Genomic DNA, 18,174 nt, shown 5'->3' with positions numbered 1-18,174 from the left:
AACAAAGAAGCAAGCCCTGCCCAGATTTAAAAAGTAACACAAAAGTAATGTAACACATTACTTTGTATTAAAAGTAACGTAATTAGTTACTTTTTTTTTTTTTAGGGAGTAATGCAAAATTGTAATGCATTACTTTTAAAAGTAACTTTCCCCAATACTGGTTAAAATTAACTGATTTGTATACAAACGCTTAAATACACTCAATTAAGTTTTTATAATAATAAAGTTACAGTTACATAATTATATTTCCACTCCAATTTTTTTTTTTTTGAAATATAAATATTTAAATGGTGGCTGTCATAAAATCTTGTTGAATCTATTCAATCAAATTAAATATTGAAGAACAATATTTAATGTAAAAAAAAAAAAAAAAAAAAAAAAAAAAAAAAAAAATAAATATATATATATATATATATATATATATATAGAGAGAGAGAGAGAGAGAATATGTTATATGGTGCATATATTTAGCAAAATGCCCCTCTCTAGAGTTAATTTTTCTAGCTGACTAACAAATTTACGGTCACTGAATTTTTTTTTAGGTAAATGTGACATTACATGATATATTGTTTACAAGCTTTTACCGATACTGATGCCTTTGAGCGGTTGAAACACCGATTGTGTAATTACATGAGGCAGAATATGGATTTCAGTAAGTTGTAAAATCAAATAAAACAAAATGAAACAAAATAACAAAATATACATAAAATAAAACATAAAAAACAAATAATACAATAAAATAAAAAATAATAAATTAAATAAAAATTTACAACCAGGAGCAACTCAATGGATTGCACCATAGACAAAAATATAAGAAACAAAATTCATAAATTTCAGACTCTTAGTTCTCCAGGAATTTAAACTAGATTTTAAAAAAAACTATTTGTTACAAATATTTTTAATTGCAATAATAATAATAATAATAATAATAAAACAATATGGATTTCAGTAAGTTGTACTCTTTCTTTTAACATACCTTCGAATGTTCACTCATGTTTATTTCAAGCTGTAACTGGTTAAACTCAGTTCAAGAGTGCTTCTCTTAAACTGAGGTGCTACAGCGAACTGTCACTCCACATTAAACAGTGCCAAAATGGCATTTATTGTTTGAATACTGAAAAAAAAAAGGACGGAATTTGAAATCTGAGGCTTTGTTTCATACCAAAAGTAACAAAGCACAAAGCTTATTACGATTTATTGGATGGGAGGTGTGCTACAAGTCCCGTTCATTAACTAAAAACAGGCTAGACTAATCGATTCTTAGCATTTATGAATCGTTTTCATCTCTTAAAAATGAGAATTGATTTAAAACGAAAAAAAAAAAAAGAGAGAAACCAAATTTTTTTTTTTTTTTTTTCACAGAGCCCTACAAACAACATTGTAACTATTCTTAGTTATTCATTCCATTTTAAACAAACAAGTGAAAAATTTCTTAAATGTTCACCCAACAAACATAATAGATAACTAATATTTCCGACAACTTAAAAACCAACATTCCTTTTGGTTAAGTGACAGATTTGTTATTTAACTGCTATATGTTCATATATCCAGCATGCGTTCTTATTGAAATGTATATTCCGTGGGAACTGACCTACAGCTCTCTAGTTAAATACGCCTGGTCACATCCTACAGGCGCCATAAACATCTCACCTCCCAACAGCCTTGAGATTGCTATTTTGGCATGAGCAAATTGCCAAAATACCTCTTAATAAGCATTTGCGACCCCCAAGAGAGCATTGCATAATTATTTTATCCTGTGCCTGGCAGAGGAAAGCTGTGTCATGCTGAGAGCTACATGGTAGCTGTTAACACACACCTGAACACACAGATTGTCCAGAAAGGAAGCTGTTCCCATTGACTCAGTCTTCCAGTCTGACTCATAACAGAATATCTGAACATCCAACACTATACGTGACCTGAAGCATATAAGCTACTGTTGTACATTTTTAGGAGACAAACTTTTTTGAAAGGCAAACAAATCTGACTTAAAGTCATGTGCTCTTATGTCAGCAGAGACCGTACACACATGATGTAGCTGAGATTGCAAATCTCAAGTTAGTAGAAAAGTAACTACGCATTCAAGTATGACCCATGCCCTCTCTATTTGCACAAGCAAATGCTTCCCTACCTTCGTCAACACACACACCCACCTCTACCTGTCCACAGTCACACACACACAGCGTGATTTAACACATCAGTAAATTCCAGTAAAACAAAGATACTCACTCGGCTCTTACCACGGCAGGACATGCCTCCACAAATCTGACCCACACTCACAGAAACAGTTTCAGTATCAGTCCACACACCCTTTCCTGTAAGTTCCCCCTCTAAAAGGGGGGCGAAAAAGGTGAACAAGCACCTATTGGCCTGCCAGCTGATTTAGAGCTGTTCTATAAACCACTCTTGACCAGGAAGGAGTACACTTCCTCAAAAGAAAAAAGAAGAAGAAAAAGTAGCATAAGCTTCACAGACTGCAGAAAACAAAATACAGTGCTGTGATTGGATCTGCCATCTGCTGCACAGGAGTGGCTGGCTGAATAAGCAAAGCTGGGATTGGCCGTCGGAGATCATGTGACCGGATAGCTGCGCACACTCTACGTGTAGGTACACGCAGCTGCCAGTCAGCAGGTTTTTTTGCTAAAAAAAAAAACACAGAGGTGAGGCAGAGAAGGAACAGAAAGATCTTTGAGAGGATAGGATGAGGGAAAGAATACAGAGGGAGATGAAGTAAGCAAGCATAAAAAATTAATAAAAATAGCTGCATGCTTTTTTTCAGCTTGTCCTGGTTTTCCCCTTTGGTACGGAGCAGGTGGGCATGTCTAGTGCATTCAATACCCTCAGAGCTCCTCTTTAGGACTTTTTTGTAGTTTTCAGATCATTAAAAAAGCAAATCTTTCACAAAGTCTAATTAAAAACACATTATGCTTTCAAATGACAACTAATGGGAGGATACATTTCAGGAAAATAACATTCATTAAAATGCTATCACAAAGGGTTTGAAAAGGTCTGAAAAGTGCATTTTCTTCGAAGTATTTCCCATTGAAATGTGGAGCAAGACATTTTAAAGGGCTCGTCCTTAATTTAAAAAAATAAATAAATAAAATAATAAAATAACAAAAAAAAAAAAAAAATAATAAAATAAAATAAGACAAAATAACAAATGCAATAAAATAAAATAAAATAACAATTAAAAAAAAAAATGAAAAAATGAAACAAAATAAAATAAAATAAATTAAACAAAATAAAAAATAAAACAAAAAACAAAACAAAACAACAAATAAAATAAATAAATAATAATAAAATTTAATAAAAATAAAAATTAAAAATAAATAAAATAAAACAAAAAAATAAAATAAAATAAAACAAAAAATAACAAAAATAAATAAATAAAATGAAATATAAAATACAATAAAATAATTAAAAAAAAAAAAAAAATTACATTACATCACATCACATCCTGGAGCAACTCCATAGACAAAAATACAAGACACAAAAATTAATAAATTCCAGCCCCTTAGTTCTCCAGGAACTGGTAGCTGGCAAAAGTTTTTTAAACTACTTTTTTTTTTAAATTTAAAACTGCAATAATAATAATAATATTATTAATCCTTTTATTTTATACATTTTAGAAGTATAGCATACAACACATAGATTACCTCTAAACTGACAAAGGTAAAATAAAATTAAATAAAAACATCGAGATCTTTAAGCATATTTTATTTTATTCCTTACCTCTCTGAGATCATAAATGTAGTACATGTGGCTGTGATGTAGCTCTTACCCGCTGAAGGGTGTGGCGAAGAATCGTCCCCTCTAAGGCATGAATCCACTTCTCCCGCTCGTCTGCGTCACGGGCTGAGGGGGAAACATCCAAAAACACATCCATTAGTAATAAGCAGGCGGACCGCAACACACACGGCATGTGAAATGGAGAGTGGAGAATGACCCTTCAGTGGAACTGTAAAGGTGACAGCGGTAACTAACTACAGCTCTGTAGTCGTATCCGGTTTTCCTTAATGAAAACAGGCAGAGTTTCACGAAGACAAGATAGGGTTGTGGCTTAAGTTAAACAGGAACACACACAAATGAAAGCCTCTGCCCTTGTGTACATACGAATGGTAAATAACACTCATGACGGAGTTTCTTAAAGAAAAGAGGGATGAAATTTCAGAAAAGCCAAGGTATGACTAAAACCACAGCCTCTGCGCTTTAAAAGATCTATGAATCAAACAAAACTACATAGCCTACAGCATAAAATACAAGTGTGAGATTCTAACTGTCAGGTTTACAAATTTATGTACCTTTAAAGTGACCCTTGATGTGAAATAAAATTCGTCTTTGTTTAATCACCCTCACGGTTTTATTCGATTGTGTTTCCACAATCAAACCTGATACTCACGCAAGAATAAGATTTATGAGCTTCACTGAAAGAGATGGTTTTCAGTAAATAATGACTTAAATTTGGTCTGTTTTTCAAACAAAGCTATGGCAACAGAAGACTTAAAATATACAGCAATAGCTGTACGGACAACTTTTTGCTGATGCTTTTTAGAGCTTTAGAGCCATTGTTCACCATTCACTTTCACTTTATGTAAAAGAGCAGCATGAACATTCCTCAAAATATCTCATTTTGTTCTTCACAGGAGAAAGAAAGTCAAAGCACACACAATGTGGTAAATAGTCAATTAGTACTATATGTAGTTCACAACAAACAACAGTTAGATTTGATGTTTGGCCTGAGAAGGTACCACATATTAGCCTAAATCTCTCTCACTCACTAATAGCCATTAGTCATTCATTTAATCATTCCCTGAGGGAACAGATGAGAAACAGCACTCCAACCATAACATATAGCTGACACTTCGATGGATGAAGCTGCAAAGCTCAGCATAAAATCTAAAAGCTTTCAGAAGCACAAAAGATCTGACATATACAATCACCATTTCTGTAACAAACTCAAATACAGCTGAATAACTCAATAACTGTGTTTTTACCGAGGACAGAACAACCTTGAGACACGGCAGCGTTACACATACACGGAATCGGTTAATAATCAATACACGTTAACCAGAAATATCAAAAATGTAAATTATTTAATATCTGCAAAAAAACAACAACTTGCAATTCTCTTTACCTGCTTGTAAAATACAGCAGCATTAGCGTTTGCACAGGACCACCAAAGCTATCACATATCCATGGAACATGCTTGAAATCAATGTCCCAGATCCGTGTGAGACTCACCGTCCAAAACAAACATGGCCCCTCCCTGCGCTACTGGCACCGGAGCAGAGATCACATGACGCGTGATGCCAGGCTACCTCAACTCACTAGCCAATGAGGTTTCACTAGATGAGGTAGTAGAGTTGATTACAAAACATTGCACTTGGCCATTATTTGGCAATGACGATGTGCTAACACTGACCTAATCTACTGTGAACAATAACAGCAATAAATGATACATCTATGATATACGTATACTAATCTAAATTAAATTATAAATGTAATGCAAATATCATCAAAGAAATTGACACCGTTGTCTACTTGAATTGAATGTTATCTGAGTGTCTACTTTTGCACAATGTAATTCAGTTTTCAGTTGTTCTCCTCTCCATCTCTACCCTATATACTGAAAGAAAGGTGGAGTGTGTCTCTGGAGAGCACTGGCGACTTCAGAGTGGAATGAGGGCACCTTATGCAATGTGCCCTTCTAATGACACCCCAGCAGTTTGCAAGCGAAAGAGAGAAACTTCAGCTCTCAACAAATTGTCTTATCATTTACACAAGCCCTTTTTAAACCTAGTGAATGTGAAAGACATTTCTGTAACACACTAGCAGCTGCTGTCACATAGCGGGATGTTTTCACTAGACTTGCCACTAAGCTACTACAAGATGTTAAAGGACGGTGAAACAAGGAGTAACAGTCGGAGGAGTCAGAAGAGTGTGTGTGTTTGAGGTGCAAAGATATTAAAAAGAAAAACTGGCAGACACAAACAATTATTTACATGTCACGGTCAATATCCAATAAATGGTTGATAGTAAAATTACACTCAAATGCTGGGTTAAAAACGAACAAGGTGCTGGGTAAAATATTGACAAACCTAGCGATTGGGTTGTTTTGACCCAGCGGTTGAGTTAAATGTTTAACCCACCCTTATGTGTAGTTTTAACTTGACAATTGCTTAAAAATTACCATTTTTCTTACTTATAAGGAACCAAAAGTAGGGTTATCAACATTTAGAAAATTAACATTTATTAATACGTGACCCTGGACCACAAAAGCAGTCATAAGGATCAGAGATTTACACAACATCTGAATAAAGCTGAAAGCTAAATAAATAAGCTTTCCACTGATGTATGGTTTGTTAGGATAGGACAATATTTGGCTGAGATACAACTATTTGAAAATCTGGAATATGTGGGTGCAAAAAATATTGAGAAAATCTTAAAATTTTAAAATTTTAAAGTTGTCTAAATGAAGTTCTTAACAATGCATATTACTAATCAAAAATTACGTTTTGATATATTACAGTAGGAAGTTTACAAAACATTTTTATGGAATATCCTAATGAATTTTGGCATTGATAATTTTGACCCATAAAACGTGCTGTTATCCTAATGATTTTGGTATAAAAGAAATAAAAATGATAATTTTGACCTATACAATGTATTTTTGGCTATTGCTACAAATATACCAGCGCTACTTGAGACTGGTTTTTATGGTCCAGGATCACAATATGTTTAATAAATAAACATTTCTGTTAAGTAGTAATTAAATAAACATTTTTTAACTTGCTTATTAATAAATGTTTACCTTTTGATTACTGCCTTTAGTTATTATGTCTGATTTTTCATTTCCAACCTATTTTGGGTTCATTTTAAGCCAGCTATATAGTAATTTTTAAACAATAGTTTAGTTAAATAAAACTACACAGAAGGTTTGGTTAAACCTTGGTTAACCCAACTGCTGGATCAAAACAATCCAGTCGGTGGGTTTGTTCATGTTTCACCCAGTGCTCGGTTGTTTTTAACCCAGCATTTTTTGGAGTGCATATACACTACCATTCAAAAGTTTGTGGTTAAAAAAAAAAAATCCAGTAAAAACAGTCATATTGTGAAATATTATGTTATTCCTGCTGAATTTCAGCAGCCATTACTCAAGTCTTCACTGTCACACGATCCTTCAGAAATAATTTTATGTTGATTTGGTGCATTATCAGTGTTTAAAACAACTGTGCTGCTTATTTTTCTATAATAAATATAAAGTTCAAAAGAACAGCATTTATTCCAAATAGAAATCTTTTGTAACAATATAAAAGTACTGTAATTTTTGAAAAAAAAAAAAAAAAAAAAAAAACAACTACTGATCATAAACTTTTAAATGCTAGAGTACTATTTTTAATTACAAAAAATTATAAATAATAAATAAATAAAAAATTAACAGTTAGCCATCAAAAAAAATTATAATTTTTTAGGTGAACATTATATGATGGAAAATGTCATCTAAACGTAAAAACAGGGGAAATATAATTAGATGGAAAAATAATGGGTAACACTTTATTTTAAAGGAGAACTCCACTTCCATAACAACAATTCACAAATAATTTACTCACCCCCTTGTCATCCAAGATGTTCATGTCTTTCTGTCTTCAGTCGTGAAGAAATTATGGTTTTTGAGGAAAGCATTTCAGGATTTTCCTTCATATAATAGACTTCAAACTTTGAACTTCCAAAATGTAGTTTAAATGCAGCTTCAAAAGGCTCCAAACGATCCCATCCGAGGAAGAAGTGTCTTATCTAGCCAAACAATCGGTCATTTTTTTCGGAAAATAAAAATTTGTATACTTTTTAAGCACAAAAGCTCGTGTAGCACAGGCTCTGGGATGCGCATTCACGTACTATTGAATCACGTTGAAAGGTCATGTGGAATGTAGGCGGAACTACAGACCCAGTGTTTACAAAGCGAACGCACACAGACTAAGAAAGTGCAAGTAAGTCAAACACTGCTACACCGTTAGGTACAAGGATGTCGGATGATTCTGAAGTTGTAGGAGACAATAACATGGAGTTTTTTAACATACTCTACCTTTTTGAGCCGGAGTACACAGACGATGAACTTGTGGTGATTTGAAGACGTGATTCGTAGTAGTGATGGGAAGTTCAGATCATTTTACCGGACCTTTGAGTCTCGTTCAGCAAAATGAACAAATCTTTTGTCGAGCCATTTCGTTCATTTTAGCAAAATCAGCATCATGTGACAGCCCCATAAGACGAACGAATGACTCGAAAAACCTGAAGACTCGAAACAGGTGAACTAATTCCAGTACAGAACCTAACATAATGTTGCGCATGCGCGACTGAACGAATCACTCCCCGAGACGACTCGTTCTTCCCGAGTCGTTCAAGAACGACCCGTGGAAATGCATCCTAGAGCCTGTGCTACATGAGCTTTTGTACTTAAAAATTATACAAATTTTTATTTTCAAAAACAAAGACAATCGTTTTGCTAGATAAGACCCTTCTTCCTCAGCTGGGATCATTTAGAGCCCTTTAAAGCTGCATTTAAACTAAATTTTGGAAGATCAAATTCAGGGCACCAATGAAGTCCATTATATGAAGAAAAATCCTGAAATGCTTTCCTCAAAAACCATAATTTCTTTACGACTGAAGACAGAAAGACATGAACATCTTGGATGACAAGAAGGGGGGTTAAGGTTAAGGACACCTTAAAATAAAGTGTAACCAAATAATGAATATGGTACAGATTTATTGTGCATCCCTGGTGTGTGTCCATCTGCCCAGAAAATATAGTGAGCTGCCTTATATCTATAGTTTGAAAAAGCCTTTGTATCAGTAAAGAGCTTTAAAATGCTGCTTATGGAGGAAGCTCAGTAGGTTTTGGAACAGACCACATGTGTGCGTGTGCTCTCCTGCAGTCTCTCCTAAACTCACTGCAGCTTCCATGTGACTCCCTGCATCTTTCCACTACCAGCTTTGTCCTGCGGAAACACGAGAGTTTGACGACAGAGAGAAAAACACACACTAGTAGCTCATTCTTCCCGTATGCAACTGTTTCACGTCTTTTCTCCCTCTCTGTTATTTCTTCCCCCCTGGAGCATGAATGTGAATGTTGATTCACTGCCAGCAGGAGCTCAGTGTCTGACACTGGGAGCTTTTAACTGCTTTTTTTTGCAGTCAAGAGTCTAATAGGAAGACAGGTAGAGGCTTTTAGAAAATAAAGGGCCTTTCAGGCTGGACTGATATCGGGCCACAGAAGAGTATGATGAATTATGGATGGTCCTCTAAATAGCCAGTACAGTTCCTCCGAGCCGTCTCTCTGGCTGGTTGTGCGGACCTCTCCATACATACCCGTTCTGACCGGTCTCACCTAATTCTCAAATGTATCTTGCTGAATGGGGAGGTTAACTATATTCTTACATTCACGGCTATGAAAGTTCAAGCTCACGTGGTTTTTACTGTCCTGCGAGTGTTCATTACGCCATATTTTCATTTAGCAGGCATTTCTAGAGCAAGGTTTGGTTGTTTCTACACTGTAACATCTTAACAGCATGTTGTTTGGTTTTAGCTCAGTGGGCAGCCTGTTGTAATCCTGATGATGTTTCACGTTTAAACAAGAAAAACAAAGCAGAGTTTTGCTTAGGTTTAACCCGAACACATCTCACTTTACAAATCACTCCATCCTGCACTGACCACAAAACACTGCAAAAGTAAAGCAATGTTAATCAAGTTTTAGCATGGCAAAGCCAAACTTTATGCTGGACAACCAAATCTCAAATCACTGATATCACAGACGACATGCAAAAAACTTGTAATCTGTTTAAATTTTGTTCAAATAAAAGCAAAGCCATTTGGAAAAGGCTGTAGAGACAACACCAAAGGAAACAGAAGGAGATCATACAAATCCAGCACTCTTAAAAGGAATTGTTCATAATCAATAACAAAAATAATAAAGAAATTTGTTTACACACTACTATGGAAGCCTGTTTCCACCACTGAAAAAAAAAGGTAGTTGCTCTTATCTTGCAATTCTGACCATTTTTCTCACAATTATAAGTTTATTTCTCACAATTCTGACTTTTTTCTTCATGCATCAATATATCATGCAATTCTGAGAGGGAAGAAAAATCTAAATCAAAATTGTGACTTTATAACCCACAATTGTGTTTATATCTCTCTCTTTTATCTTAGTATTCAAACTTTATTTCATACTTGCAAGATACAAACTTGCATTTGCGAGAAAAGTCATAATTGCAAAAAAAAAAAAAAAAAAAAAAAAAGGTCAAATGCACATTATCATCTCACAATTCTGACTTTATTTCTCGCAATTGTGAGTTTATATCACGCAATTCTGATCCGCAATTGTGAGTTTATATTTCAAAGTCATAATTGCAAGATACAAACTTGCATTTGCGAGAAGTCATAATTCCAAGAAAAAAAGTCAGAAATGCATGTTTTTCCTCACAATTCTGACTTTATTTATCGCAACTGAGTTTATATCACGCAATACTGAGAAAAGAAATCTGAGTTGTGACTTTATAACCCACAATTGTGAGTTTATACCTCAGAATTATGAGAAAAAAAAACCTCAGAATTGCAAGATACAAACTCGCATTTGTAAAAAAAAGTCAGAACAACGATAAAAAAGTCAGAATTGTGAGAAAATTTCTCACAATTGTGAGTTTATAGCATGCAATTCTGAGGGGGGAAAAAATCTGATCTGTGACTTTATAACCTGCCATTCTGACTTTATAACTCACAACTGCGAATTTATATCTCAAAATTCTGAGAAAAAGTCAGAATTGTGAGATGATAAGACACTTTTTTTTTCTTTTTATTTAGTGACAGAAACAGGCTTCCATACACTACTGTTCAAAAGTTTCGAAAGATGTTTCCTATGTTCACCAAGGCTGCATTTATTCGATTAAAAATACAGTAAAAACAGTTATTATGTGAAATATTGTTACAATTTAAAATAACAATTTTCCATTTTTCTATTTGAATGCCTTAAAGTATAATTAATTCCTGTGATGGCACAGCTGAAGTCTTTAGCGTCACATGGTTATTTAGAAATTAAAAATTTTAAATTATTCTAATAAAACAATTATTTTAATTTGATGCTCAAGAAACATTATTGTCACTGGTGAAAACAGCTGTGCTGCCACAACATTTTTGTGGAAACCAAGATAAATATTTTCAGGATACTTTGATGAATAGAAAGTTTACAAGAACAGCATTAACTTTAAATAAAGTATTTTGTAACATTACAAGTGTCTTTACTGTCAATTTTGATCAAATCAATGTGTCATTGCTGAATAAATGTATTAATGTGTCATTGCTGAATAAATGTATTAATTAAAAACTGACTCCAAAATTCTGAACGACAGTGTAACAATAAGTCAGGTTTTTGCACTGTAATGAAGAACCTCTATTATTAACGCCACATAAAGTACTGAAAAAAAACAAAATTTCTATGAAATTTACTTACATTTTACTGCTAATTTTTATTAACTGGATATTCCCTATCAATTAATGTAATCTTCAGATTAACCAATTAACAAAACAGCTGTTATCTTCAGCCCACCATGCCATCTGAAACTAGTAGGAATAAATATAACAAAAACAATAACATTTAAATCTTCATTTGCTCCTGTCTTCAACAAGATCTTTTCTCACTCTGAACCCAATGTGGCACCTTGCACCTCTAAATCTTCTAAAAATATACTAAGATACAAGAAAATTGTACTGCAATTCCAGTCCATTGAGATTAGGAGGCACAAAACCATTTCCGCTGTGGGGTAAATGGCTCCTGCTGCAATGGAGATATGAGAACTGATAGGATGAGTCCCTGAGGATCTCAAGAGGTGGATGGTATGAAAAGACTGTTGAAACCAAAGCCCGAGCTCACACTCACACTCACTGAAATACACACATGCAAACGCACAACAGGAAATCTGACACGGCAGGTCGGGTTTGTTTTTTTTTTAAAAAAAGGTTTGGATTGGCATACCATAGCACAACTGACACGCGATGCCAAAGAAGGTTACTGGTGAAAGTGAAAATTAATAAAGAGAATAAGAATAATCTTCATTCAGCATACGCAAAAACTTATTGCAGGATGGAATGAGCCTAAAACTATCACTGGAAAATAAGAAAGCCACAATAGTCCCGCCAAGTACGCATTCTCAAAATTCTTGAGAATGAATGGAACACTCAAAGCTAACACAACCAGCCGACATCAGGTGTAAATAAAAACAAAGCACAGGTGAAACTAATTAACGCAAACCGCAATGATAAACGGCAGAAGACGCAATCGGACGAGTCCCAACTAAGCGTGACCTTACCCTTCTTACTGTAAAGCCACAGCATACAGTGTCGGAACATAGCAGTGGGTGAGGGCATGGGGAGAGTGAACGCACCCCCGGCAGGGCGGATGCCAGGGGGGGTGGAGGAGAATAGATGAGCCAGTGAGAGAAGGTGGAGGCTAGAGGCTAAAAACCTGGAACTCGGTAGCCAGCAACCTTGCGTAACTCTGCGGTGAGACTCTCTGTTCTACTCCGTTTCCTGAAGAGTTCTTCCAGCTCCAAGGAAATTCTTAATAGAAATTCAACACGGATCCCGGAAAAAAAAATCCGAGAGCCTCTGATCTCAAACTACGAAATCTGCAGATCGTCCCGGTGATCGCAAGAGATATGCACCAGGCCTAATGCATGTTTAGATTGTGTGCGCGCGCAACTGATGCGAGCGGGTCGTGTTTGCATTAAAATGCTGGTTATTGATGTCATAATCCTCTTTAAAGTCGAAAATAAGAAAGAGCATGTGGGGGAGAATGAGTAAGCAAGAGCAAAAATAAACAGAGTGGAAAGAGGAGAGGAGGGATGAGCAGAAGAGAAAGAGAGAGAGAGAGAGAGATCGAGCGAGCGAGACAGACCGGCACACGTGAGCAGCCGGCTGATGGCCGCACTATAAACACTGGTTAAAAGCATCACGGCAGGAGGTGCCAAAGAATAGAAGATGAGAGAGAGAGGAGATGGACAAGACAAAAACACTAGGAGAACGAGAGAACGTAGACCTCACCCTGAAAATGGAAAGTCTTCTGGTCCACGGTGATGGTGAAAGTGCTGTCGTCCTCGTCATCGATTCCAATCACAGCTCCCTGCAAAAAAGGAACGCAGCGAAAGCCATTCAGAACGAGGGACACGTCATTCGCTCCCTCTCTCTTTCTATCTGTTCCTCTGCCCCACTCCCTCACGCACATGAGGAGAGAGAGAAAGAGAGAGAAGGAAAGGGGTGGGAGAGAATGGGTGGAGTAAAAGAACGAGAGGGGAACAAGGCGGAAAAGGGAGGAAAAAAAGGGGAAGGAGATGGAAATTGAGAAAGGAGGACAGAGAGAGAGAGTAAGGGAAAAACTGCAGCACATTCAATAAGTATTATATGACTGGAGGAAAAACATGTGACTGTTAACTCTTTCATACCTGATGTACTGCCACAACAGATTCCAAACATTCTAACATTGTAAAACATTAAACAGGGGTTTGGAAACATACCATGGTTTTAAATAAGAAAAGCTGAAAGTATAAAGGAGACGTGCCAGGCACTGCTTACCAACAGGAAGACAGCAATAAGTGCTCACATCAGACCACAGGCCTTGAGAAAAATAAGCCAACGCCCTAAGCATTTTTAACGTCTGTCCTAAATGAGTTAACTGCTCACTGACAGACAATTTGGAGATCAACTGCTTATTTACAATGCCACCAGTTAAAGTGTAACCAGTTAAATACGTTCACATTAACTGAGATACACAAAACTCTTTAAAGGAAAAGATCACTTCCAGAACAGAAATTTACAAATAATTTACTCATCCCCTTGTCATCCAAGATGTTCATGTCTTTCATTCTTCAGTCGTAAAGAAATTATGTTTTCTGAGGAAAAAATTTCAGGATTTCTCTCCATATAGTGGACTTCTATGGTGCCCGTGAGTTTGAACGTCCAAAACGCAGTTCAAATGCAGCTTCAAAGGGCTCTAAACAATCCCAGCCAAGGAAGAAGGGTCTTATCTAGCGAACCGATAGGCCATTTTCTAAACAAACAGACAATTTATATACTTGTCAACCTCAAATGCTCATCTTGTCCAGCTCTGTGTGAACTCACACAGTTCAATACAGTTAGGGTAGGTCGAAAAATTCCCATCTCATTTTCTCCTACAATTTCAAAATCGTCCTACGTCGCTGCAGAAGTACCGACCCAGTAATTACAAAGTGCAAAGAAGATTAAAAACAAACCTTTACAAAAAAGGTTAAAAAGCGAAAATAAGATGGGAGTTTTTCGACCTATCCTAACTGTCTTGAACGGAAATACAGTTCAAGCAGAGTTGGACAAGATGAGCATTTGAGGTTAAAAATTATATAAATTGTAAATAACCGATCCTTTCGCTAGATAAGATCCTTCTTTCTCGGCTGGGATTGTTTAGAGCCCTTTGAAGCTGCACTGAAACTGCATTTTGGACATTCAAACTCACGGGCACTATAGAAGCCCGCTATATAGAGAGAAATCCTGAAATGTTTTTCTCAAAAAACAATTTCTTGACGACTGAAGAAAGAAAGACATGAACATCTTGGATGACAAAGGGATTTAAATTATCTGTAAATTTTTGTTCTGGAAGGGAGCTTCTCTGTTAACTAACACTTCATTGCAATTTAACTGCAAGCTGTTTTCAGAGAAACTTCATCCACCTTCATCCTTTTGCCATTTATGGACACAAAACCTGGCGATTACTATCTCTACCCTATATTTAAGCAGTTAACTACAACTACAATACTCACAATAACATGCTGCCTTAAATTTGACACATTAATTCTACTCTGTATATGAGGGATTGGCAATTTCAGTCCTGGAGGTCCACTGTCCTGCAGAGTTTAGCTCCAACCCTAATCAAACACACGTGTTTGATTAGGATTGGAGCTAAACTCTGCAGGACTGAAGTTGCCCAACAATTCTTCTCTGCATTAAATGTATATATTTCATAACTGTCCTCTGCATATTAAATTGAAGAGTGTGCCATCTGCTGGTAAAGAGTTTTCACAGCACTGTGTTTAATAGGTGAGGCATTTTTATCAGGTTATGAACAAAATGGGTTTGTCAAGGGTCTAATGATTCCAGCACAAACAAAAGCCAATGCTAAACCATACTTCTAAAGAATTGCTGCAACAGCTTGAGAAGGGCTCTTTGTTATTTTATCATTACTGTATATAATAAACAAGGAACACAGAAATGTTTTACAAAAGCTGAAAACTTGACAGTTCTGCACAAAACCCAGACCTGAAATCCCAGTTGACACCACAAGGAGGATTTTAGCCTAAAAAATAAATGCATTAGGCTTTTTTCTTTTAATTCAGCGCTCATATTTTAATATCCTGATGGCACATTCTTCAACAGCAGCTAGGGTTATATTAATAATGAGTTAATCACTGAAATGCCTGACTACAAAAGCACTGAGTGAGACCAGATTCAACACAGTCCCGCTGTAACAATAAAAAAGCTTCTTACCCGAAGTCGCACACAGCCTCTTCTAGAGCCACGCATCATCTTGTCCTTGGACTGAAGAAGGAGACAAAGTGTTAAAGGAGCATTTTGATAAATGACCAACAATGTATACACTAGCAGTCAAAAATTTTTGAACCGTAAGAATTTTAATGTTTTTTTAAAGAAGTCTCTTTTGCTCACCAAACCTGCATTTGTTTAATTCAAAGAACAGCAAAAACAGTAAAATTCTGAAAAAATTTACTATTTAAAAGTAATTGTTTTCTATTTGAATATATTTTAAAATGTAATTTATTCCTGTGATCAAAGCTACATTTTCAGCATCATTACTCCAGTCTTCAGTGTCACATGATCCTTTCAGAAATCATTCTAATATGCTGATTTGCTGTACAACAAACTGTAATTTTTACTATTATCAATATTTAAAACAGTTGAGTACAATTGAATAAAAAGATCCGAAGATCAGCATTTATCGGAAATAAAAAGCTTTTGCAACATTATACATTATACCATTCAAATGCTTGGAGTCAGTTCTTTTTTTTTTTGGGAAACAATTATAGAACTTAATACGTTTATTTAGCAAAGGATGCTTTAAATGAATCAAAAGTGATAATAAAGACATTTAAAATGTTTCAAAAGATTTCTATTTAACATAATGCTGTTCTTCTGAACTTTCTATTCTTCAAAGAATCCTGAAAAAAATTCTACTAAATTATATATATATATATATATATATATATATATATATATATATATACACACACACACATACATACATACACATATATACATCCACACACACACACACACACACATACACATACACATACATACATACATGTGTGTGTGTGTGTATATATATATATATATATATATATATATATACACACACACACACACACACACACACACACACAGACATACATACATACATACACATACATATAAGCGCTTTCGCTTTATATCTGTTTGACAGTTTGACAGTTGACAGTTTCAGTTGTTGGATCACGATTACATGCAGTAACGTTGTTAGCCTAATAGTAAACCAAGAAAATCAGAGTGAAGAGTTAATTTTTACCCATTTAAACCAGTGTCAATAAACAATAACGGACCAAAAACATATATGCCCTATATGTAGACATGAACAAACCTGGGAGCTTTAGCAGTGGATGATTTACTGACAGTAACTGCAGCTCTTAGCTTTAGCTATTTATCTTGTGTTTAAACATTACATAGCTTTCCGGATAAAGCCTGAAAGCTATAAATGAGTCTTAAGACATTTAATGTCCTGCCGCTAACGCATCCAAAACAGCGGTCACATGTGGACGCCTCCACCCTTTAAATTTTGCAAACTAAACTACACTACTGTAAGCATTTTTTTCCAAGGGAGGTGGCCTTCCTGCTGGCAACACATCGAGTCTAGCTGTTCATTGGCTAACGGCTTCCTCAGCAAAGCCCGGATTGGCTAAAGTCGCGGTCACTCAAGCTAAGCCCCGCCCCAACCAGCTGAGATTCCCAACTCCTGACAGGCCTGCGAGTGCTCGTTTCCTTCCCAATATTAAACGATCGCGGAACGGGCCACTAAGCGATCAACGCTCTCTCATATCTCGTAGCCGTGCAAGAAAAACTTACAGTGTAGTAAGACAGCAACCCGGCGTTATAGTCCAGAACGAACCAGCGGTACTGCCACCCCTTCATGACGTTAGTCCATTTGCTCAGCGGCCCCTCCATGATGGACGCCATTTTTACACTTTGCCTGAGTGCTCGCGGGGAGGAGTGCGCGGCGAGAAAAACCATGCGTCTGACGTCACAAGCTGAACTATGCCTTACTTTTTTATAACTGTCATTACAAGGATGACTTCTGGAAGTAATAACTTAAATGTTGCATATGTGCAAGATAGCACGATGGAAGTCAAATAGAATCAAAAGCCAACTAGGTTATGCATATATGGAAATTTTTGTAACAAATGCTGTCTATAGTCTTGTGATTTTTGTTAATAAAATCTATTTTAATCCCCTTATTGTTTTTGTATATAAACTAAACTTTGGGTTACAAAGTCAAAGATACACTACTAGTCAAAATTTTTGAACAGTAAGATTTTTAATGTTTTCAAGTCTCTTCTGCGCACCAGGCCTGCATTTATTTGATCCAAAGTCCAGGAAAAACAGTAACATTTGTACATATTTTTACTATTTAAAATAACTGTTTTCTGTTTGAATATATTTTAAAATGTAATTTATTCCTGTTATTTAAATGTTGAATTTTTGACATCATTACTCCAGTGACATGATCCTGCAGAAATCATTCTATCATTCTGATTTGCTGCTCAAAAAACATTTATTATCATTAATATTAATTATAATAAGCATTCATCTAAAAATAGAACTCTTTGTAACATTACAAAAAAACAAAAACAACAACAAAAAAATTATGCTGACTCCAGGCTTTTGAAGGCTTTTGGTAATCACAGGAATAAATTATATTTAAATATAAATCAAATATAAAAAAAGTTATTTTAAATAGTATATGAAGAGTTCAGATGCAAAACCAGCTAAAAGCCATCTCGGTCAAAAATGAGATAATGATACTGAGTGAATGCTCTCAACACATATTATATG

General features: G+C 35.5%; 1 protein-coding gene across 4 annotated transcripts in view; it reads right to left on the bottom strand.

The window, feature by feature from the left end:
- Positions 1-17,338, bottom strand: part of osbpl9 (oxysterol binding protein-like 9) — a 39,711-nt gene extending 22,373 nt beyond the window's left edge. The window contains exons 1-4 of one of the 4 annotated variants that reach the window (XM_051116889.1): positions 17,188-17,338; positions 15,562-15,612; positions 13,093-13,171; positions 3,782-3,855 (exon numbers count right to left, since the gene is read on the bottom strand). In XM_051116889.1, coding sequence (XP_050972846.1) covers positions 3,782-3,855; positions 13,093-13,171; positions 15,562-15,612; positions 17,188-17,298 — 315 coding nt within the window. In that variant the 5' untranslated portion in view covers positions 17,299-17,338. Of the gene's footprint in view, positions 1-2,226; positions 2,440-3,781; positions 3,856-5,134; positions 5,278-13,092; positions 13,172-15,561; positions 15,613-17,187 lie in introns of those variants that run through there. The other 3 variants (XM_051116888.1, XM_051116891.1, XM_051116890.1) reach the window with 3 other exon arrangements.
- Positions 17,339-18,174: the final 836 nt, after the last annotated feature.

This window comes from Labeo rohita, chromosome 8, assembly GCF_022985175.1.
Source record: "Labeo rohita strain BAU-BD-2019 chromosome 8, IGBB_LRoh.1.0, whole genome shotgun sequence".
Classification (NCBI taxonomy): domain Eukaryota; kingdom Metazoa; phylum Chordata; class Actinopteri; order Cypriniformes; family Cyprinidae; genus Labeo; species Labeo rohita.
This window is presented reverse-complemented; position numbering and strand designations above follow the sequence as displayed.